We start from the raw sequence: 22,782 nt of genomic DNA, 5'->3' as shown, positions 1-22,782 counted from the left end.
GTCAGACTATCACATTTAGAGCATTCAATTCCATTCATCGAATGTTGCTTAATGGAGTTACGAATCGTTAGAACAGTTCTCCTGAGGCATATCAAATGCCATTGGTAACAATTATTACAACACGATGAATGAAACATTTGTAATTTTATAGGAGGAATTTTAGATCATCTGCCAGCAATAAAACATTAACATCCTTACAAATAATCGACAAATTGTTAACAAATATAAATAATAGCACTGGACCAAAATGTGAACCTTGGGAGACCCCCAGAATGCAGTGGCCAAATTTGAATGAAACGATCCTACTTTTATAATTTTGTGAACGGATAATTTCTAATCCAAGAGAATAAACTACTAGTCACACAAAGTGGAGTTTAGATAGCAATATCCTGTGGTTAACAGTGTCAAATGCTTTAGTTATATCTTAGGTATATGCCACTACTACAAAATATACCTTTACTAAAAAGTACTGATATGAGAGTGGGCCCAAAGAAACGCATCTAAAGGCAAGCTCCTACTGGTACACTGATGGCTCATAAACTGAGAGAGAGCCAACATGGACTCTTAGGACTCAAACCCTACTGTGGCCAAAAATCTTGCCCCAAAAGAGGTTATATCGTAATCCTTAATGAGTTCAAAACCTGGTCGAACAATACAGGCATGAGGCATACAAAGAGATTCATAAAAGGGTCATCTGCAAAACTTACAAAGGAATTACTGGAAGGAAACCCCAACTGAACCAGGATTCTGGTTGGACTCCTGACAGGGCACTACAACCTAAGAAGGCACATGCATGGATAGGAGTAGAACACATTTTATGTTTTTGTGAAGTGCAGATTTTCGCTACTAGGAGAGGAAAAGTTGCAAGCAAGAACCTGCACTAAGGAGCTGATGTCAAGGTTATGGAGGTTGATTAACAACTTGAAGCTGGTCTGTAAGTTATAAAAACCGGAGGATCTACTCACGTCGAAGTACAGAAAGCCTTATGGCCACCTTTTATCCCTATCCCCAATCCTAGCTATATCTGTGTGAACTGGGTCTACCTGTAAATAGCCTGACTCTAGAGTCTAGTGAATTCATTACATACTGCTCAGAATTGACTAAATTAACACAAATCAAGTGATGTGCCATAAAACTGTACTGACAATGGGATAATGCAATTTAAATTTACTTTTAGCCTGTTTGCAACATTTCTTTTTTAAAGAAAACTTTAGGTAAACAGTGTCCTGACTCGTGACATGTCAATTTCTTAATTAGTTTATCACCAGCTTTGTAAAAAGGTTTAACAAATGTTATTTTCTATAAGACAAGGAAAAATTAAATAAGAAAGTTAAAGGGTGTGTAAGAACTAAAGACAGGGATTTAAAAAACACATGCGGCAGAACATCAGGACCAGCACCATTGATGGCATGTAACTTAATTAATCCTTAATTTTAATTAATAACTTAATTATTCTTCTCTTAATTCTAATTTATTAATTTAATTATGTATTTAAAAAAGAATAATAATATATGCATGTGTTTAAAACTATTTTAATACTTATCTTAGATTATTTTAAACAATAACGAAAAACTTACAAGGTTGATTATTTAAAAATATATATTTCTACTTTGTTACACAAAACTGTGTTGTTTTGCATGCAGTCGTCAGAGTGACGGACTCTCTTGATTGGTCAAAATAATTGACTCATGAAAACTAGCAATAAGCGGAGGTTATCTCGTTCTTAATTTCTCACCGATTTGTTTCTTCTATTCACTGATTTTGTATTGAATAGCTTACGAGTGAAAATTAAATTTTGTACGCTTTAGTTGTGGGCCTAGAGTAGAACGTTTGTGAATAGGTTCAAGTTCAGTTTGATGTGTCAGTGGAATTAGGACATAGCACGATGGAGAGAAAGATCAAATTAAAGACGCTCAACAGTTACATTACTTGTAAGATCTGCAAGGGCTACCTGGTCGACGCGACGACGGTGACGGAATGTTTGCACACCTTCTGTAAGACGTGCGTCGTTAAGCACCTCGAAGAGAACAATACGTGCCCGACGTGCAATATAGTCATACACCAATCCTATCCACTCCAGTACATCAGTTTCGACAGGACGATGCAGGACATTGTCTACAAGCTGGTGCCCAACCTGCAAGAGAACGAGATGAAAAGAGAAAGGGAGTTCTACAAACAGAGGGGGCTCACTTGCCCCAAGGATGTCATCCAACCGAACAACGAAATCGAAGACGAGAAACCTCAGAACCAGTTGGAAGCCGACTTCCACAGGCTTGATGAACAAGTCAACGTTGGGCTGGAGTGTACTGCTGAAAACCTCAAAGCGCTCAAGAGGAAGTTCATTCGCCTTTCGTCTCAGGCGACCATCACACACTTGAAAAAATTCATAGCCAAGAAAGTGCTCGATGGTATGGAGAAATACAGAGACATCGACATACTTTGCAACGATGAACTCCTCGGCAAAGACCACACTCTTAAGTTCGTTTATGTCACCAGGTGGAGGTTCAAAGAACCACCACTTCGCCTTCAATACAGGCCTCGTATAGACATATAATTTAGCATATTTTTGCAATATTTATTATCAATGAACAAAGGTGAGAAAATCAGTGGTTTAACTTTTATAACAAAGTACTTTTTATTGATTAGAACAATTAGTATTTTTAATTGAGCAGTTCTATTGTGATATAATTATACTTTTTAATATTATTTTCACTCAATTGATCACGATTTTTTCAAAATGAAATACAATTGTAATAAAATGGGAAGTCAAAATGAATAGTTTGTGGCCTGGGCGATCGAAGTCACAGTAGCGCAAGCGGTTGGAGCAGCAGCATATAGAGCCAAAGGTTTGATTCCCGCCTGTGACACAAATTTTTCATTTAGAAAAAATTGTGTAAATTAATTGGCTATATGTATAATTAAGAATAACATAATAGAAAATAAATATTATTTTCATTTTGTGTAATGTTTCTTAATGATAAATTTAAAAATTATAGTTTTATCATGTTTTTGTCATTTCATCCTTGACTATCGTGTTGAGATCGAACTATTGTTGGATAGCTGGCCACAATACATTTCACAATTCAAACACCCAGAATGAACAGAGTATTAGATTTATTAAAATTAATTGTTAGTGATGTACATCAGCAGCTAAAAATAAAAATAAAGTTAATTCACTATTTTTGTGGTCCGCTTGACCAATTAATACAAGACAATTAATTAAGGTTTAGTATTTCATTAAAGAAGGATATAAAAGAACAAAATATAATAAACATCTTTCTATTTTATATAATACGAATAATAATAATAAAATATAAATATTACTGGATCATTGCAGGGTAATGTGAGAATCGGTGAACTTGTCTACCTCCTCCTTGATTACTTTAACAGCTAGAAACATGGACTTTAAGAAATTTACAAAAAGTGGCAGTGCTTCTGGGTGTATCATAGTCGCGTGAACACGTAGTGGAACTTTCCTCAATGTGCGACCGCTGAGGCCGTAACTGTCTCTATAAAAACAAGTAGCATTAACATTCGGCTTAGGTCTATCAGTAGTTTCATGCCTTACTTGGACAGTTCTATCAGCAACTTTGTGCCTTCGATGTAATCACATCCGGAAAAATTTTCAAACGTCTCCTTATCACGGATTTTTTCCGGTAATGGACCTATGATGAGACCCTTCTGCAAATGTTGATAGGTTTATTAGAAATTCTTTGGTATTGAAATAAATTTCTCACCTGCACCAGCTCTTTCAAACAAGAATAATAAATTGAGTATATTCCATAAGGGCTTGGATTGGGAATCAACACCCTTAAATCAGCCCTATCTACAAATGCTCTATCTATAGCTTTAGTTATATTAGATGTTGTGAAAGTGATAACATTGGAAAAGCTGAAAATTTAAATAATCTAGAAGATGAGTAAATTAAACTATACGATATTAAAAAAAAAAAAAAATTACTGGCTAAGATTGTCAAGGTTTGTAAGTACAGCGTTGACAACTCTCAAAGCATCAGACGGTTCACTTCCAGATCGTGTGGTTTCTCGGCAGTGTGTAAGTGACTCGACTTCATCGACAAGAACACAAACGAGTGTCTTTGACTCAAAAGCTAATTCTCTTATCTTATCGAACATCTTAGCGACCAGTTTACCACTCTAAAATAAATTAAAATATACCTCACTATTTATTTTTCAAATTAATATGAACATATTTTAAATACAAGTATCACCTCAGAAAAATACTTAGAAAAAAGTGAGTGTGTATTAATGTCGATGAGAATGGCATGAGAAAATGCATGTGAAAGACGGATGGATAATTTCTGAGCGAGGGCTTTGCAAAGAGATGTTTTTCCTGTTCCTGGGGGTCCGTGGAGCAATACCACTCTGTTGCACGAGACGATTGTGGGGTCAACTCCACATTTGGAGTAGCGCAGCATTGCCTGGGCATATTGAAGTAACTGCAAATAAAATTGTACATAATAATTGTGCAAATTTTCCTCCATAGAATTATTTACATTGTCCTTTATATTCGAATCAAAAATTAAAGCTTCCCAGAGCCCATCATAGTATGATGAGGGCAATAATGTGAAGTTTGCCACCAATGTATCATCATTTTCTGCACTGATTGTTTCTGATTGTGGACCTTCATTGTTCAACCGCAGAAAATATATTTTTAGCAAATCCGACACCAATGTTATTGAGTCTTTTTCTTTTTTTTCCTGAAAAACAATTTAAACCAATTGAGAGCATAATGAAAGCCATAAAAACAGAAGGTACCTGGCATTTACTGCTGTCGGATTCAGTCTGATTTGAAGGGCATTTGAAGAATTCACAGATCCGAATGTATTCAACATGTTGGGTTAGCACATCCAAATCAAAATTTGTTATTTTATCTGCTAATTGAACAATTTTTCCATTTAATTCATTTTTCACTGACGAAATAAGTGCTTCATTCTTTAGTGGACTATAGTAAAAAATCCAATACATTATTTTATAATTCCATATTGTTCCAAATAAACAAAAAATTGGAAAAAATCCTTAAAAATATTGATACCAAATAGTATTTAACTGCATTTTACAAAAGTTAAAACTGTTACAATACCATTGGACCTAGGGAAACTAACAGTAGTAAATCTTTAGTTGGCTGTTTTAGAACATTTTTGTCTACCTATCCCTGTTGGTATAGTCTGTCAGACAAATTGCATCTTCTGTGCTGGGTCTGATAAAATGTCTAAACATATCTAATGGACTCAAAACAGCAGGATAATTACATCAAATTGAATGATTAAACTACACGTTCAACGCACCATATTTAAGATCTTTATTCTTAAACACACCCTGTTAATGGTATAATATGTTTCTGTATGATCGCAAAATGGGTCAAAAATTGTCCAAAAAACAGCATAAATATTGCCCTCCACTTAATTGAATGTAACATCCAATTTCATGTTGTTTTCTAGCTAGAAGGGTGAATGGGACTTTAAATTCATTTGGGTAATATCTAATCGGCAATTTATCTCTCTGAAACTACAACTCAGACTAGTCAAAATTCTTATTTTACCCTATTTTACTGGAATTATAAACGACATCCTTCGTGCTTTCAGGCAAGTTTTCAACATTTTAGCAAACAATCCTTGGTTTGATCACACTCAGCTTGATCTTGTTGCTATTCTCTTTTTCTTCTATCTTTTATACTTTGCCTTTATACCCACTTCACTCAGTCATTCATATTCAACTATGTTAATTATCATTACTAAAACTAATTTTGCTTGTTAATTATTATTTCTTGCATTATATTTTGTAACCTTTTTGTTATTTCATTATTTTATATTTTTCTACTCACCGTAAAGGGGCCAAGTCCTATTGTGAAAATGTTTTTTGATAATGTATATTTACGTTTAAAACAAGACATATATACTTTGTCTTTTGTAAACTCTCATTGTAAGATTAATACATTTTTATTAATAAATACTGTTTAATCAATCCTATGGATTAAAAAAATGCAAATATAAATTGCAAGATGATAGACCAACCCACCAAGTATAGGCAGACAAAAGCGATAGATAACGACCCTAATTACCCCAAATATAAATATTTTTGTCTTACCAGTTCTCTTTGACTACTACTTCAATGTTTAAATTAGAAATCATATTTACTTTAAAGCTTAAGTATTGAGTCTATAAGGCAACAGTTACACTTTTTCTTTTAACTTTAAGTTTAGTATTAGCAACATTCAACGATGTGTTTACCTTTACCGTTTGGCCGAATCACAGAATTGGGAGGGAAACTAATTTTGATAACGTTTTTTTACTTATAAAACAAATAAAACTAGTGCTTAGTTTGGTTTAAAGTCAATTTAAAATTTCAAATACTTTAAATATTTTAACGTTTATGTATAAAAAAATTTGTCTGAAATTATTTTTTTTATTTCTATTAGGTGTTTCGTGGTCTGATTGACCAAATAAATTCTTTTCAATTAATTAATCATTAATTAAGGTTTTGGTTGAGATATAAAAGTCAAAGTTCGAATCCCGCTCGTGACACTGTCTTTTTTATCTCAACGAAGACCATAATTAAAGATTAATTAATTGAAAAAAAATTTTTTGTTGTTGTCAATGGACAACTTACAGATCGAGTCATCTGCGATCAGCCGACTGCGGAGGGAAGAGTGATAAAAGTTAAAAAGAGAAATAGCGAGTCAAGTGATAATCTATTCTATTGATTTTTACCATTCGGGAAAAATGAATATAGAACAAGGGAAAAAATTTGACTCCATCCTAAAGTACCTAAACAATAAATTGTTGGAACCTTCACGGTTGGGAGACGGAAAATCATCACCCGAAGCTTTTGATCATATGAACCGGAGAATATCAACTCTAGATGTAAGTTATATTTTTTCATTCCACGGTTTTTAACTTATGTACGTAAGTCTTTTCAGAGGATCTTCGGAAGAGGTCAAAACAGAGAAAACTTCCTTACGGTTTTCGCCGAGCTTTCAACAGTTTTATACTGTCATCTTCAGGGCCTGTTTTATTATCATATAAACAAACAATTAAAACATGAAAAAACAATAATTACATCTTACTTTAAAACCTTAATAGGAAATTAAACAACATGGTGTTTTGGGCGAAAACCGTAAGGAAGTTTTCTCTGTTTTGACCTCTTCTGAAGATCCTCTGAAAAGACTTCTTGTATCCAGCAGGTCGTTAATCTAGTTCATCGTTATGTACGTAAGTTTAGTGTACTGTAAGTCATGTTGGCCATTAAACAGATGTGTTCACATGTAAGAGATGTTGGACCTGCTGAAGATGGACGATTCAGTCCGAAACCAAATAACAATACAATAAACTGTAACAATTGTTATTCACAAAATTTGTGGTGTAAGGGGAAAAAACAGGATAGGGAGAGGTTTTGTTTGTTTGAAAATGTCTGTCAAAACCCAAATTTTCTGGAGGTATTGGGTTAGATGTATGCGTTATGGTCGTACATGTAAATATACTGTGACCACTGTTGTATTGTTTTTTTTTTCTATTCTAGACATATGGTATTGTATGCTAAGGATACGAGGAAGCAGGGTTTGCACTCCCCAGGCACTGCAGCCCTCTGGCTTATTGTACATTCCTAAAGTGCAATAGACTCTATCCTTCTCCTTAGAAGTATCAGGTCATTCACTGTCGCTGCTACAATTTTATTCTCTGAGTTTTTTTTTTCGCAAGTTAGGTTGAATCTCCATTGAGCTGTTGCTTCGCAGTCGAAGATGATATTGGGTCTTGGCAAGGGTATTTTCATCATAAGTTTACTGTGTCTAGCACCGCTAGAGTTTAACCACTTCTCCTTTTGTTTTGTTTGGATCCATTCCACGATGGAGGATTCTATATTTGTTTTTGTTATCCCAAGTGTAGGTTCGGTGCCTATGTATGGTCTTGCAGATCCTCCGCAGACTATCTGCTTTTTTATTACCCAAAATTCCCCCCTGGCACCCAAGATATCATCAGGTTGTTGTGTATCCCCAGGTTTTAGAGGTTTTGGATGCATTCACTGACTAATTTTGATGTGATTCTTTTACATGCTAATGCTTTAATGGCTGCTTGGCTTAGTGTGGGCTCAGATCTTATGAGGATTTTTTGTCAATGTAACTTCTTTTAAGATTTTCCAGGGCACAAGCATTGATGCCATATATTTCTGCTTGAAAGACCGAAGTGTACTTCCCTCATGAGTTTGACTGCTCATGTTTTGGGCTTGTACAGTAAATGCCTGATCCGGTTCCTTCGTTTGTTTTGGAGCCATCTATATACCATATCATTGTGTCTGTTGCTCTCCTGTGTACTTCCTCTCCTTTATAGTCCGTTGAGACTTTGTAGGATGTTGTGAAGATTGTTTCCGGGATCATATAGTCAGTCCCCATTTCAAAGAATGGATGTCTGATTTTGTTAATATAGTTGTACGCCTGAATTGTTTAGTTCCTATCCAATTTAATCGTTTTTGGAGCCTAAATGAGCTTTTCCTAGTCTCTCCTTGTATGAATATTTCCAATGGAGGTAGGTTTAGCAGAGTTTCTAGTGCACTTGTAGGGGTTGTTCTCATTGCTCCTGTGATACATAAGTTTGCTAGCCTTTGTATGCTGCCTAATGTTTGAGTAGCTACTTTTTGTTGAGCTTTAGTCCTCCAGATCCATAGGTTATTTTGGGTCTTATTACAGAAATTAAGACGTAAGTTTTCTTCATACTGTGTTCATTCCACGGCTTTTAACTTAAGCACCTAAGTTGAGTATACCGTCATTTAAGTCGGCTGTTAACCACACGCTGTGTTCACAGTATGGGAGATGGCCTGTTAGAGCTGCTGAAGATGGATGATTGAACCCGAAATGAAAAATAAAATAAGTAATTCCACAGAAGACCTGGATTCTTTCTTGAAACTATCCACAAGTAGTTTCATTATATTATTTATACCAGTGCTATATTGATTTATTTGTTCATTAGAAGACAATCTATTTCTTACAGATGTAGCCTTTGAAATTGGTTTGGGGTTGCCAAGGTTCACATCCTGGACCTGTATGCTTGTTGATTTTTATCAATGATACAAAGTCAGTCTTCAAACATGTACAGGTATCATTGTTCGCAAGTGACTTGTTGATTTATAAAGAAGTCGCTTCCAATTTTGTCTAGAAATTTGAAAGCCTAGTAGATTGGTCCCAACCTGAGGGATGCCCAACCAGTTAGAAACTAATGATCTTGGAGTGACATTCAATTCAAAATGTGATTTCCATGTCCACATTAATCAAACAGGCTTCAAAGCTTTAAAAAATCTTGGGCTTATCAAGTGTTTGATGGTTGATTTTACAAACACGAAGATAATGAGAATTTTGTACCATCTCTCGTAAGGTTGCAATGTTATATTCTCCCTTGAATTATTAGTCATGCCAACGTGCTGCAAAGTACCTAAGGCAAATTTAGCTCTTTGACGTTGCCCACCATCAGAAGCTTTATAGCTCATCCATATTTTCATATCGGTCCTTTTTAACACTGCCTTTCAAGACTAACATTTTTTCTTGTCTGGATGATGAGGTATTATGTTTATTATATGTATTTGTTTGATATGTATGAGTGCTCTGTATTGGAATGCATCCCATTTGGGCTTAAAAGAAAGCTCACAATTGGTCCAAATTATTATACTGTACGATCATGTTATTATTTTCTTTGTAATACGAGTAGTTAGGATATGTTCCTTTGGTCATTGTATGTTGATGCATATTTCATGTTGATTTTTACCATCATCAGAATGTAGTTACTAGTAATTACAACTCCTAAACTTAATTTGTGAAACATTGAAGTGAGGTGAGTGAGTTGTAGACGCCATCATTCTAACTTGCCTAGTATCACTTGTTTTTTCAGACATTTCAGCACAGGACTAATAATGGTAAAATGCTGAAACCTATCTTACAGACAAAACCAGTGACTATCAGCAAACCTGAATGATGAAGCTATTTGATATGTCGGCGATTGTAAATTCAGCCTCAGTAGGAACTGTGAGAATTGTAAATTGGGCCAATTAAACAAATGGTTAGGGAGTCAAAGCTCCAGTTGGTCTGGAGTGTACCATCTTCACATGTGTGTTCATGAGTATGCATAGGGTTGGGTTAACGAGAAAAGGGAAAGGATTGTTCCAGTTTACTACTACCCTGATATGTACATATATAATTTTTTCTCTAATTGTATTGGGCAGTGTCTCAAGATCTCCAAATAATCTGATTATGTTTTTAACTTATTTGATTTAAATTTGAGTAATTAAAATTGCGTAAATGTTTTTATAAATTGAAGGTTAATATCTGTCTTTAGAATAACATAAGTGACTCTCTACGGTTTTGGGAAGAAAGGAAAGAAAACGACTACAGTGATTCTGCTAAGATGTTGATTGATGACCTAACAAGCGAATTGGACAAAATTGAGGCTTATGGTTCAAATCATGGCTACATTTGCTATAATTCAAATGCTTCTTCCCCGCAAGACAATTGTGAAAATAGCACAGAGTATCCTTTTATTTATTTGTGTAAGAGTTTTTTTTGCAGTAGGTATTGTTGGTTGAAAAATTAAAAAGTCACAATCTAAAATTAAGTTAATTAAAAATCATATTCATAAACCATTCACTACACTATACATGTTGTACTTTGAGAAGACGCGAAGACAGAGAGTCAATATCTTGAGTGTCAATCATTTGCCTGAATACATCATTGGGGTGATAAAGTAATCCTAGGTCTTTGTATTTGAAAACAGCATTTATTAATTGCTTAAAGTCCACAGAGGAAGTATCCAAGCCAAAGCCAGACATTTCACCTCCAAAGCTCGTTCTCTCCATAAACATCTAACAAAGATGTAGCCCACAAGTCTACATTTTTCAACCCACAACCAAAAAAAGTTCGAAATTCAATTCTAACTCATCACTGGCCACTGATCAGTGGCTAATTCTAAACTTCAAACTGTAACTGATTTGTGAATAACTGACCAGGGTCACTCAACTCCATTCTAATACTCTGTACTCTTGTCAGCTACTGACTGCCCAGTGCTGTCCTTTTTGTAACACCGGCTATTTACAATTCTCTCTAAAGTGCTCTATGTGGGTCACCATTGGGAAACAGCATTAGTGGGTTCAAAATTGACTTTCCTGTGCTTCCCTCATGTTAAAATATATGTCAGTCCAGTTTAATAAAGCCATGACCTCACCACATAAATTATATCTTCTTGACAGTGGAGTGTAGGCTATTGCACCACCTTTCCATCCATTTTGCTCCTATCCTGGTAAATTCTATAATTTGAGTAAGCATTCTCCTCTCCCAAAGAACATTTTACTGGCTAGATGTAGCCAGTTTTTCAATGTTGTTTTTATTGTGGTTTTCACTGATTGTATTGTAAAATCCTGTATATTCTTTAATTTTAAGATCGATGAGTTCATAATATTGTTGCCAATAGTAGACAGTAAGTCTGTCTCGAAAGAATTTGTGTGAAAACCTATTTTGTAAAGAGGCAAGCTTTTGAGCTGCAAATTGCCCCTCTATTTTTGGTTTCCCTAGTTTCTGTAGACCTGTTCTATAACAATAATATTAAAAGTAATGTATATGTTTTAGATGGTCATATTAACCAAAGTAATTGTTTAATTGATGTATTATTTTTTATGCAAAGTAAGGTTGAGTTGAAAAATTAGTGTCACGAGCATCACTCAAATCACAACATTCTGAATGAGCTTGAGTCCTGTTTGTGATACTAATTTTTCGATTCAACTATACTTTGCAGAAAAACTAATAAATCAATTAATATTAAAAGTAATCTGAGAAAAATAAGAATAATTTTTAGGGATGGTTAGGTTCCAAGATAATTTTGTCATAAAAACATGAAAAATTGTTCTTCCCGTGAAATAATGAATAGGCACAAACCATGTGAACACAGGGCTGCTGCTTTTATTGAGGAGACAGAATGTCAGGCCAGTGGTAATAAGAGGGTTCTCCCCTCTTACCACTTTAATAAAAGTAGCCAATTGGAGGTTGGACTCATAAGAACCCATTGATCAGCAGCGAAAAACTTCTTGGTCTCACATTAGTCCCACCAGTGTAGAGTGCATAATCAAATAGATACATATTTATATTTACCATTTAGTAGTCATATTTAATACATTAATTTAGAACTATTTATAATGCATATATAATTTGCTATTACTTTCCTTAATGTTATGTTATAGTTTTGTTTCACCAGATTTACAGAACAGCATTTTGAAAGACCAAAGCATTATTAACCACAAAGTGGCCTCAAAAAGGTTCATAGGGAAAAAATTACTATTTGATGGAGCAGATTAATTGAAAAAAAAGAAACTTTTTCAAATTGTATTGTATAGTTTATTTTTTCTTACATTATAAATACCTGGTCTCAGTTGAATATACAAAATAAATATAAAAAGTAACTTTCTGAATAATTAAAAAAAAAAATTATAACAATATTAAGTTTTTTGTACTACTTCAAAATATCTTATCAATGAATTTTGATGAATTGCCTAATTAATAATTAAAAATTTGAAAACATATTTGGAATGTTAATGTTTTATTTAGTAAAAAATTACATAAAGAAACGTGTAAAAATTAAAAGTAAAAATTAGGTCGACTTCTATTGTCTAGTGTTTTCCTTTATTTCGAATTAAAAAAGCCCAAAGGATGCCATAAAGAACTGCACCTCCCAACAGGATGCCGATCCCAGTCAAAAGAACATTAGCCCAGGCTGGAATTAGCGGAGGTTCTAAATGCAATGAATGATTCATAATAGATTACAAAATATCTTCCAATTAAGTTTGTATTTCAAAATTTACAAAGTACAAAACAGCCAACAAATTTTTCTCTTCACTTTACAAAATTATATCATTTACTACTTACTATAATATTCCCTGGTGATAGTTTTACGACCTCTTAAAATTTTCCTTCTTGCTTCAACATCAGTTAACAGTGTACTGAATAAAACTAACCAAAATAATATTGAATTTTATTATTGATATTAAAATCCAATGTTAATTATTCTTGATTATTATATTTACCTAGTACAAGTGTACCGTAACATACAGTTCTTAATACTGCCATTTTTTATTGCTGATTTGATGAAAACTGAGTTTATAACTGATATTAACAGGTGCAGAATCTCTTGTCGACTACGTTATCTGACGTATTTATCACACAAAAATATTGAGTAGATTGTGGACATAGCCATTATCTTATTTGACTCACCTTAACCACACCCTTCATCACATTCTAACTTATCTCTATATAACTACTACGTTTCACAACAAATTTTCATTGTAAGATTTCAAGTACAATTACATTTTCAGTTATCTTTCAATAAAAATACATTTCCCATTAAAGATAATGTTGTTAAGAATAGTAACTTGGAACTGATAATTTTGAAAGTTGGAGAGTTGTTTTTCATTTGGACTCTGTTGACAGGGATTTTAGTCTGTCAAAGTGACAGCATTTTAATGATGTCTTTATAATTTCTCTCCAGCCATTTAACATTAGCCTCTGCGTTTTCCAAAGACTGCGCTGCTTGCAGTTTTATGTCTTTGAAGTATGATTTGCTGTACTTATTGAGGAATTCCTTAAACTGAAAAATATTTTGTTTATATGAAAAAAAATTGATAAAACACAAAATTAGTAAATAAATAAATCACAAATTAAATTAATTAAACAAAAGATTTATATAAGCTATATCTAGGGGTCAGAACTTAATCTTTTCCATCCTGCCACCAAAGTTAGGTTCAATGGGCTATCAACAGAAAGGAATATCTCATTCAGAGTTCTACTTACCACCTGCAGTTCATGATGATGAACAATACGTGATCCATATGTTTGCAGATATTTTCCAAGTACACTAGGATGGTTTTTGTAACTGTTAAAAAAAAAGTATTAAGTTTATATTAATTTATTATGAATTCAAGAAAATAAAGAGTATTCTTGTTTTAAGTCTAATGTCACCATAACAAATTAAAATAGAATGAAATTGTGATGTTAAAAAGGAATATCACATTCTTATGGAAGATGGGCAGACCAAAATGATCAATAATAACAAAATTACTGGTTGAAATCCTGCCAACCACACAGAAAAAATTCACAATAATAACAATAGATTATTTAAGCATGTGTACTTGTAAAAATGTAGTAAAAGATACTATAAATTCTGTGCTTTTTTAGTTCAGTAATAAGAGAAAAGGTCTACATTTTATTTGCAATGCAAGGAGAAATCTTACTCTAAATATTTCATTAAAGATGAACACATTAAAAAAAATTTATTTTCACAAAATGGTTGGTTCAGAAATTTTGTGTATTTATAAAAAAGTGGTTTATTCAATTTGTAATTATGCATTAATAAGTTGTTGAATACATTTTCAACTTTTGGTTTTGTAATGGTCATAAAATTTTTAAAAAAATTTTTACTCACAATTTGTGTATATCATCTATGCGACTGTGGAGGAAGTCTTTAGCTATGTAGAAGCCATTTTCATTGGAAGTGATACTCGAAAAAATGCTCATTGCATCCTGCCTCCTGATTTCTGAATTCTCGTCTATAGACCAATCTAAATACCTAGTAGTAAACATTAGAAGTAACAATTAGTAATTCCTGTTTAAACTAATTTGCCAATTGAGGAATTTACCTGTTGATTACCCATACATCTCTGCTGCAGGCGAGAGAGCTGAGTAAAACACTTTTCTCGAAACCGTAATTTGATACCCTGTACCTATTCCAAAGATTCTCCCATACGTCATAGCCGCCATATCGGACCACAGTGCACAATACAGTTTTTTGTATATCAGTAGGAATCCTAAACATTTAATTACTAAAATTACAAACATAGGATATCTAAAAATTTTCTGCAAGATAACTCCTTTCATTTTGGCAATATATTTTTTTAATCCATATATTTATTGTGGTCATTAAACCTAATTACACTAATAAACTTACGGGTTATTTTCGGTGAGATCTTCAGTCTTTGTCCAAAGATTGTACAATGAATTTGCTTGAGAAATGCAATTAGGCTCTTCAAGAAGGCAAGCCCATGAAATTGTTGTTTTGTGCATTTTCTTTTCATCTAATGAAGATAGCTGTTGGTCAAATTGGCCGTATCTTTGGAAAAACGGATTCATCAACTGCTTAATATAATTCTGAAAACATTTTATTATTTAAGAAGAATATTTAATTATAAATATTGTCAATAATTATTACAATTAAGACACCGTAACCAGGTGTTCTTTTGAGGAAGTTGACAATAGGCGAGAAAGATGAGAAACCACTTGAGAAAGGTAAGTACTCAGTTTCTCTCGTCAGGTATGATACAAGTTCAAATGCAAGGTTGTAAGGGAGATCCCCTCTTCTAGCAAATGCGAATACATCGAGAATTAATCCAGCCCTATTGAGAGGGCTGATGTCTTTGTAATTATCACTCTTCAATGTTTTTATGATCATTTTCCAATTGTTGTCGTCATATTGGACTCTGTACAGAGCTAAAGGAAAAAATGAATCAGTGAGGAGGTGTTGATTTAGGTCTTAATTCTGTCATCTTACCGGAAAGATCTATATTAAGGATTAACCAATTATCTCTCCCTTTTGGAAGACCAGTGAGTTCTAGTGTTTTCTCTTTAAGGCAATTGAACCAAACGTTTGGATATGTGTTGCTGAAATTTTTCTCCCTGGATGTTGTATAAGTGATAGGGATCCACCAACAATTTTCTTTTTTGTCTGTATCATCTGGAATCCTTAAAAATCTAGTCTGAAAATGACAGACAAAATAAAATCATATTTGTCTTTATCATCCTATGAATGGAAGTTGAATGGAAGCAGATTGTTTTGCTTTATTCAGTAAGGACTATCAAGGAATCAGAATGGTGTTTAATGATGATAGAAACTGAATTTTAAATTTTGTTTCATATCCAACCGTTAATAAATATGTTTTATGTATTGCTTATTACAAAACAATTTGTTTTAAAATTTGTGTTTACTTGAGTTATAGTAGCAGTTCCTTTCTCGTAGTCCCTTTTTACAGTAAGTACAGGGTATCCTGTTTGAAGTGTCCACGAATCCATTATAGGTTTTAGGGAGAGGTTTTTATCAAGAACTCTGTCCTTATGGGCTTGGGAAGTCAATGACTCCCATAAGTTGTCCTGCTCTGCGTTGCCAAACTTATACTCCTTTAGGTAATTTGAAACTCCTTTGAAAAAAGACTCTCCTAAGAATTTATGCATCATTCGGATAATGGCTGAACCTAAAAGGTAGAACAGTAAACTTTTTGTTAATGAAAATGATATGTAATCTAATTTGAAATAATAAAGACTGTAATTAATAGACAATAGAGTAGATTTGAATCATTTAGGGTAAGGAGGTAATTGGCTATGGGCACTAATCTGTTAAATAGAACTTTCTTTGAGGTGTGTAGTTGTATAAATAACATAAATATGTGTAGAGTTTAAAAAACATTGATTTCTGAGGTAAAACTGTGAAACATTAAAATTTAATACTGAGGAGAGTATGAAGAAAGAAAGAATAAGGTTTATTTCTATTAAATGAACTATATACCGACAAACATTATGAGAATAAATAAATTTTAAACTCCACAGTAATGGTTACAAGCCGTTCAGCCACAAGTAAAGAATAATTGTGATTCTGTTGAGGGATACCAAATTTAACTGTGGCAATTCCAAGGATTTCTTTTGTATGCTTTCAATGTAGTGAAATGTTTTATGATTAGGGAAGCAGATTGGAACAGTAAAGTATTTTACAGAAGGCAGGATCATAAATATCATTAGTAAACCATAGTTTTTGTAATGTGGGAAATATGTGACTGGAATTGTATAGAATTTAGTATTGAATATGATACTGGAATCTCAAATTTCAGAGAATACCTTTAGGGGGCTATGGAAAGACTATGCATAATAGAAAAAAAAATTTAAACTCATTGTTTGCATTTATTGATATTTAATTGCATACGATTGTTCAGAAACCAGGCTTGTAAGGGATTTAAGTCAGACTATAAGATGAGGCATTTCTCTAGAGTTCCAATTGTATAGTTAAGCTTAAGGCTTTCTACTGAAATATAGGAAAAAATTACTATGTATAAATGGAGGATTTGATTCATTTATGTATAAACTGAAGAAGAGAGGACTACTTGTGATACCCCTGAGGGGTCTGTAATTTTGCTCGAGTGTAATATCTCTTCTAAGCGTCCTAATTTATTGAATTTATTAAAAACAAATCCACATTACCCATTTATATAAGGAGCTACTGAGGATATAAAGAATCATAAATTAGGGATTGAAATAATTAGAAATGTGTGATAGTGTTGAAATAGGCCGATAGTTTGATTTGCAAGATTTTTCACTTGATTTGCATATAGGGAACACGGAATAATTTCCAACCATAAAGAGAAGCCAAGGTATGTATGAAATGGTAAGGAATTAACAAATAGATAGTTTTTTAATATATATTTTAAAAACATTCTAGGAAAATTAGAGGGATTCCATCTGGGCCTGCAGATGCCAATAGATCCAATTTAGCAGTTACTTCATGCAAGGAATGGATGCAAAGGTTAAAGCTATTATTTGTGAAAGAATCTGGAGGTTTGGAAAGAATGCTGTCACTAGAATTATTGACATAAGGGAAAGAAGAGTAGAAAAATAGCATAGTGCAAACTATGGCACCTAAGAGGCCTAATTGGTTTCATTAAAGTTATTGATATAACCAGAGATGCATGGATGGCAATTGTCTGTAGGGAATCTCCATCTATCATCTCAATGTTACTAGTTGATCAGAAAATATTAAATCAAGAGTAGTATTGATGTTGACTTTTTGATTATGTTGTGTGCATCCAAGAAATTCCATTATATTTTATAGAATTTTGTAAGACTGACATGTTTTATTGACTGACATTACATTTTATGTAAATACATACATATTTAGGCAGGTTGAAATCATCACAAACTATAAAGGTTGTATCTAGTATCTCACTCAAGAATATTAAGATGATATTCATGGAAGTTAATTGAAGAATTGGAAAATTAGAGAAAACACTTTCTTAATACCTTTCTTATATGAAATCGTGTCAAATATCTCATTGATTTCTGATGGGTGGCCTATTTTCACAGAAATTTTATGTGAAGATTTAAGCGAATCTATTTCAAAGACTTGGCCTATGTTATCCAAGGCTGTGTTATTGTCGTAGTTCCACTCTGGAAAAACCTGAAATGCAATTATAGTTAGTATTCGAGAAAATATATAATTCACTTAGTCGACCCTTACATAATTAACTCCAACACAACCGACGTAAGTAGCAAAGCCTTCATTCAACCATAGATCCGTCCACCACTTCATCGTCACAAGGTTTCCAAACCATTGGTGTGCCAGTTCATGGGCGATCACAATGGCGACTCTTTCTTTTCCTTTAAGTGATGACTGCTTGTCAATATATAGTAAATCGGTTTCCCTAAAAGGTTTATACAATCAGTAAACATTGATTAAGGAAAAACGTGGTACTTGAATCTATAAAACATAAAGCTGGGTGGTTAAAGATGGAACAAATATTAATGGATACTTGAGACATAGAGAACTTTAAGTAAGATTTATGCAAGCTTTCTATATGAAATATCATAGTGAGAAGATAGAAAAGTGTGCATACCTGTACGTGATGAGGCCCCAGTTTTCCATGGCACCACTTGCAAAATCAGGAATAGCAGCCATGTCAACTTTTGGAAGTGGGTATTTTAAGTCAAACAGTTTTTCAAAATGTTTTAAAACTTTAGGTCCAACTTCACTTGCAAAATCAACCTAAAGCAAAACAATGACAAGTATGTATTGTGAGATTTCTCCATGGAGCCTGCACTCTGCAGGATGATGAATCTGTAGTTTGGTCATTTCCTATCATTTTGGTCTGTCTATCCTTACTAGTTTGGACAGACATATTTGGCCTTTTTTAATATTTTCATATTTTTTTAAAATAATAATTTTATTGTTGTTAGTTCTTCACATTTACTCATGCCAAACACAACACAACCCACCACTGATGACGGCAAAATGACGTGAGATAAAACACATATTCCAGCAAAGCCAAGAAATTGATTCACTGAAGGTCAATAAATTTTTCACAGTTAAAATAAATATGACAAACAAACCTGGAGGATAGATGGAACAAAATGGTGGAAAAGACCTAACTGTAATGTTGATTATGACTAGCTATGTATCAAGAATTGTAATTAAAATTACTTGTTCGACAGCTTCCTCTCTTGCCCATATACGAAAAGTAATGTCTCCATTATCTGGCGCAACTTTTTTGTCAAATTCACTAACGACCCATGCTACAAGGTAAGTCGACATGGGTACAGTTTCTGCAAAATTACTCCACACCCATTCATTATCTTCCCTATAAATATGAGTATAATTTATTAGCTTATTTAATTTATTTTTGTAGCTTTTTCATAAATAAATAAACATTAAAACAGTGATTAAAATTACATAGGGACTTGGTTTAATTGTGGCATATTACTGATAGCTTTTAAGTGCTTTCGATGGCCAAGTTGAATTGTAAATTTGGCTTTCATTTCTGGTTCGTCAAAGCATGGAAAAGCTCTTCTGGCGTCTATCGCTTCAAACTGTGTCACACCCAGCCATCTATAAGAGAAACAAATGTAGTCATCTCTCAATAAATTGTTTTTTTTAGAACTCAATAGTATGGAAGTACATACTTTGTTTTGTTGGATGTCCTATCAAAATAACTGCTTCTGTAGTACCCTACCAAAGTTTGCGTCAAATTACCTCTGAATGGAATTTGCAATGTATATTCCTTGTTTGGCTTTAAACTTTTTGCTAGTTTGATTATAAGGAATTCATTCTCAGGAACTTCTTTACAGCTAGTTACACCCACTGGAGACATCTCTGTTCCAACAAACTCAAAAACATTTACTTCGCTTTCAGGAATAAAGAGATCATTTGAATGCATCACAATGCTGTTTGTAGCTTTAAGGCATTTCACCTGAAAATATTATATATTTTGCCATTAAGTATTTTATATTAAATTTCATGTTTAAAATTAACATATATAAAAAATATGAAAATTAATACTTATTTATTAAGTATTATGGTATTAAATTGAAAATATTTGAAAATTTCAAACCTTTATCTCGACATTTCCTTGGAATTTGAATGTATCTAGATCAGTAACCAAACTAAGGTTGTAAGCTGTTGGTTTAACATCCTGAGGCAATCTGTATCCAGGTAGGGCACTTCCTTCATCCCCCAAACCACATATAATTGATATAAGTAACCATAGCATCTGTAACCATACAAAATACATGATTATAAGATTTAATGCACTTAAGTAGTAAAAAAAAAGAATTGGAAGTTGTGAAAACTGCTTTGGTTAGAAAAAGCGCAATCTTTGGGTATGCTGACATCTTTTGGAGAATAAAAGTTACAGGTGCAGAATTATTTGGTTCTAAAATCTCTTTGGAATACAGGGGGAAATTCAAACATGTTCATTCAAATAAAAGATGTACTCAGTACAATCCGAATGAAGGATAAAAAATAATAATGTAGATAGGGGGCGTCGGTGGTCACAATGGTTTAGGCGTTGACACGGCGCTCATCACTGTAAGGTAAAGGTCCCGGGTTCGAATCCAGCGCCCCTGCATTCGAACCTGACATAGAAAGGGGTTCAAAAACACCGCACCCTGAGTGTTGATACGACCTCTGATGTTGCAAACCCTCATAAAAAAAGAAAAAATATAGTTGTCATATCAAATAGCTGAGCAGTGACCATTGTACTGAATTCTGAATCGTCAGCTTGGTCACTTTCTATTGATTATGCTTTTGTCTAGCTGCCCCACCGCCAAACCTATCTGTCAGATAGGCTCATACATTATAAGAATCATTTTATAGCAGAAGACGGTTGCAAAGCAGTAAACACTTTCACAAAGGCAATCTAAGATTCGTCTTGTAATTTAAGACGTTCTTAAGATTGTATAAGAAGAAGCAGGAAGAAAATGAGAACTAACAGGTTTTGTGACAGGACACTGCAGACTTAACGGGCATCTGAACAAGATTGGCATCAGTGAACACAGTATGTAGATTTTGAAGAGGCAGAAGAATTCCGAACCATATATTAAAAGACTGTAGAGCAACATTACATCATTGGTTTGGGGAATGATAACTAGAAATAACCACCATATTTGCAACCATGAAAAGTAATCAGATTCATAAATAAACTATGATTTACAGGTTTCAGGTAAAGAACAGAATGGAGGTGCAATAGTTCTTAAAACACTGAATTCCACAACAAACTACAATCTACAAGCCAGTAGGTTAATTAATCAAAATGATTTGTTGTCTTTATATAATTGGGCATCATTATGAATTGAAAATAACTTTTGCTGTAATTATTCAGAAATCGTGAGATGCGGTCTGGTGTGATGTAAGTTTCAGAAAAACATTTTCTTTATCGTCTTTTGCTGTAAGTTGGATGTTTGCACATTATCATAGATTTTCATTAATCTGACAATTGTTCCCTTTATGAAATATTTATGACCTAATGTATGTGGCCACTTAAATGAATGCTCTTGCATGTTTTAGTTTTATTATTTCATCATCAATAATTAATGCTAATAATTATTATTGATTTTAAACATTAAGCATAGAGAAAAATCTGCAGTGTATGTTATGGTGTTGGCCAAATAGATTTGGTTTGACAAGTTTAGAGCTGTTTTCAGGAATACAAATGAAGACCAGTTTACAGCAAAAAAAATTATACTTTCAGTCCTCGTGGGTATAATTGACACATGAAAAGATTGCGCTTGTGAATTTTGCCTTGCAAAGATCCTTTCTATATGAATTATGTTATGAGAGAAAAATTTGGTATATAGACAATTTATGCGTGAAAATATTGTAAGCTGTATGTCAAATTCACAACCATTATATTAGTATAATTTATGTATACCATCATCATTGATTAGTAAACAAAACAAAGTAAAACTATCAAACAATGAAGCAGTCAAACAAACAAATTATAAATGAAACAGCTTCAACAATATTCGATTTTAGACTCCATTATTACTAGTCAAACTGATGACCATGCTGAACAAAACTTAAATTTAACTAAACATATAGAAAGGGGAACTTGATTTTTGTCTATTCCTCAAGCACTGTTCCTTATACTTACCTGTTTGAGATTGAAGTACACATTATCACTAGCAATGTCATTTGTCAATAAATCAGTTTCATCAAACACTCCTCCAGCCTTTGTATTTGAATAACGAAAGTTTAACATAACAATTGGTATAACAATTCCAACATAAAAAAATAATAAAAAAGAGCACTGATATTAATCTGTTTATTTTCAGGGGGAAAAGTTATCACCAAAACTCAGTTTTAAAGAATGTTCGAATATATGTTTTATTCCCATTCATTTAAATTTTAACTGAAAGCAAATTGAAAACTAAAACGATCTCGTTTATTTATTATTTGCCACGAAATTTTGAAACAGACTCAACCATATTCAACATCAGTTGTTTTATTTCTTCTCGCTGATGTTTCATACAATATTGAAAAGTAGAAATAAAATTTTTTTTAACAGGTATTGTCTTGAAATTTGCGTCAGTTTCGTATAAAAAAATCAATCGAAGGTCTTAAATTTCTGGGGATCTCATTGCGACCCCTTCCCGAAAAAATGGAATTCGTTTTATATTTTACTTCTTCTATTACGTTTTATAAACATTAATTTTATTACG

General features: G+C 33.2%; 4 protein-coding genes across 9 annotated transcripts in view; 2 read left to right on the top strand and 2 right to left on the bottom strand.

The window, feature by feature from the left end:
• The first annotated feature begins 1,651 nt into the window (after positions 1-1,651).
• LOC106661432 (polycomb group RING finger protein 3) lies at positions 1,652-2,664 on the top strand. Its single transcript, XM_014384813.2, has one exon. The coding sequence runs from the start codon at positions 1,886-1,888 to the stop codon at positions 2,552-2,554; it is 669 nt and encodes a 222-aa protein (XP_014240299.1). The 5' UTR covers positions 1,652-1,885; the 3' UTR covers positions 2,555-2,664.
• Positions 2,665-2,768: 104 nt separating this feature from the next.
• Positions 2,769-6,277, bottom strand: LOC106661431 (pachytene checkpoint protein 2 homolog). Its single transcript, XM_014384812.2, has 9 exons — positions 6,105-6,277; positions 4,776-4,962; positions 4,514-4,717; positions 4,229-4,456; positions 3,961-4,154; positions 3,738-3,891; positions 3,569-3,681; positions 3,325-3,509; positions 2,769-2,859 (listed from the first exon to the last, which is right to left on the bottom strand). Exons 1-8 carry the CDS (start codon positions 6,146-6,148, stop codon positions 3,329-3,331), a joined length of 1,305 nt encoding a protein of 434 aa, XP_014240298.1. The 5' UTR covers positions 6,149-6,277; the 3' UTR covers positions 2,769-2,859; positions 3,325-3,328.
• A 349-nt stretch (positions 6,278-6,626) lies between these two features.
• On the top strand, positions 6,627-12,732 carry LOC106661433. The gene is made up of 3 exons (XM_014384814.2): positions 6,627-6,880; positions 10,334-10,524; positions 12,225-12,732. Exons 1-3 carry the CDS (start codon positions 6,740-6,742, stop codon positions 12,337-12,339), a joined length of 447 nt encoding a protein of 148 aa, XP_014240300.1. The 5' UTR covers positions 6,627-6,739; the 3' UTR covers positions 12,340-12,732.
• The window catches only part of LOC106661430 (aminopeptidase N), a 44,690-nt gene continuing 34,469 nt past the window's right edge, over positions 12,562-22,782 (bottom strand). For 5 of the 6 annotated variants that reach the window (XM_014384807.2, XM_014384805.2, XM_024225600.1 and 2 more), the window contains 17 exons: positions 20,175-20,333; positions 19,747-20,033; positions 19,517-19,672; positions 19,268-19,424; positions 18,684-18,832; positions 18,308-18,491; positions 18,091-18,247; positions 16,015-16,277; positions 15,581-15,785; positions 15,242-15,519; positions 14,981-15,180; positions 14,673-14,840; positions 14,459-14,602; positions 13,828-13,909; positions 13,065-13,624; positions 12,907-12,990; positions 12,562-12,772 (listed from right to left, as the gene is read on the bottom strand). In XM_014384807.2, the coding sequence (XP_014240293.1) occupies positions 13,481-13,624; positions 13,828-13,909; positions 14,459-14,602; positions 14,673-14,840; positions 14,981-15,180; positions 15,242-15,519; positions 15,581-15,785; positions 16,015-16,277; positions 18,091-18,247; positions 18,308-18,491; positions 18,684-18,832; positions 19,268-19,424; positions 19,517-19,672; positions 19,747-20,033; positions 20,175-20,333 (2,733 nt within the window). In that variant the 3' untranslated portion in view covers positions 12,562-12,772; positions 12,907-12,990; positions 13,065-13,480. Of the gene's footprint in view, positions 12,773-12,906; positions 12,991-13,064; positions 13,625-13,827; positions 13,910-14,458; positions 14,603-14,672; positions 14,841-14,980; positions 15,181-15,241; positions 15,520-15,580; positions 15,786-16,014; positions 16,278-18,090; positions 18,248-18,307; positions 18,492-18,683; positions 18,833-19,267; positions 19,425-19,516; positions 19,673-19,746; positions 20,034-20,174; positions 20,334-22,214; positions 22,448-22,782 lie in introns of those variants that run through there. The other variant, XM_014384806.2, reaches the window with a different exon arrangement.

The sequence above is a fragment of the Cimex lectularius genome, unplaced genomic scaffold (genome assembly GCF_000648675.2).
Source record: "Cimex lectularius strain Harlan isolate CLEC.00 unplaced genomic scaffold, Clec_2.1 scaffold16, whole genome shotgun sequence".
Lineage (NCBI taxonomy): Eukaryota > Metazoa > Arthropoda > Insecta > Hemiptera > Cimicidae > Cimex > Cimex lectularius.
This window is presented reverse-complemented; position numbering and strand designations above follow the sequence as displayed.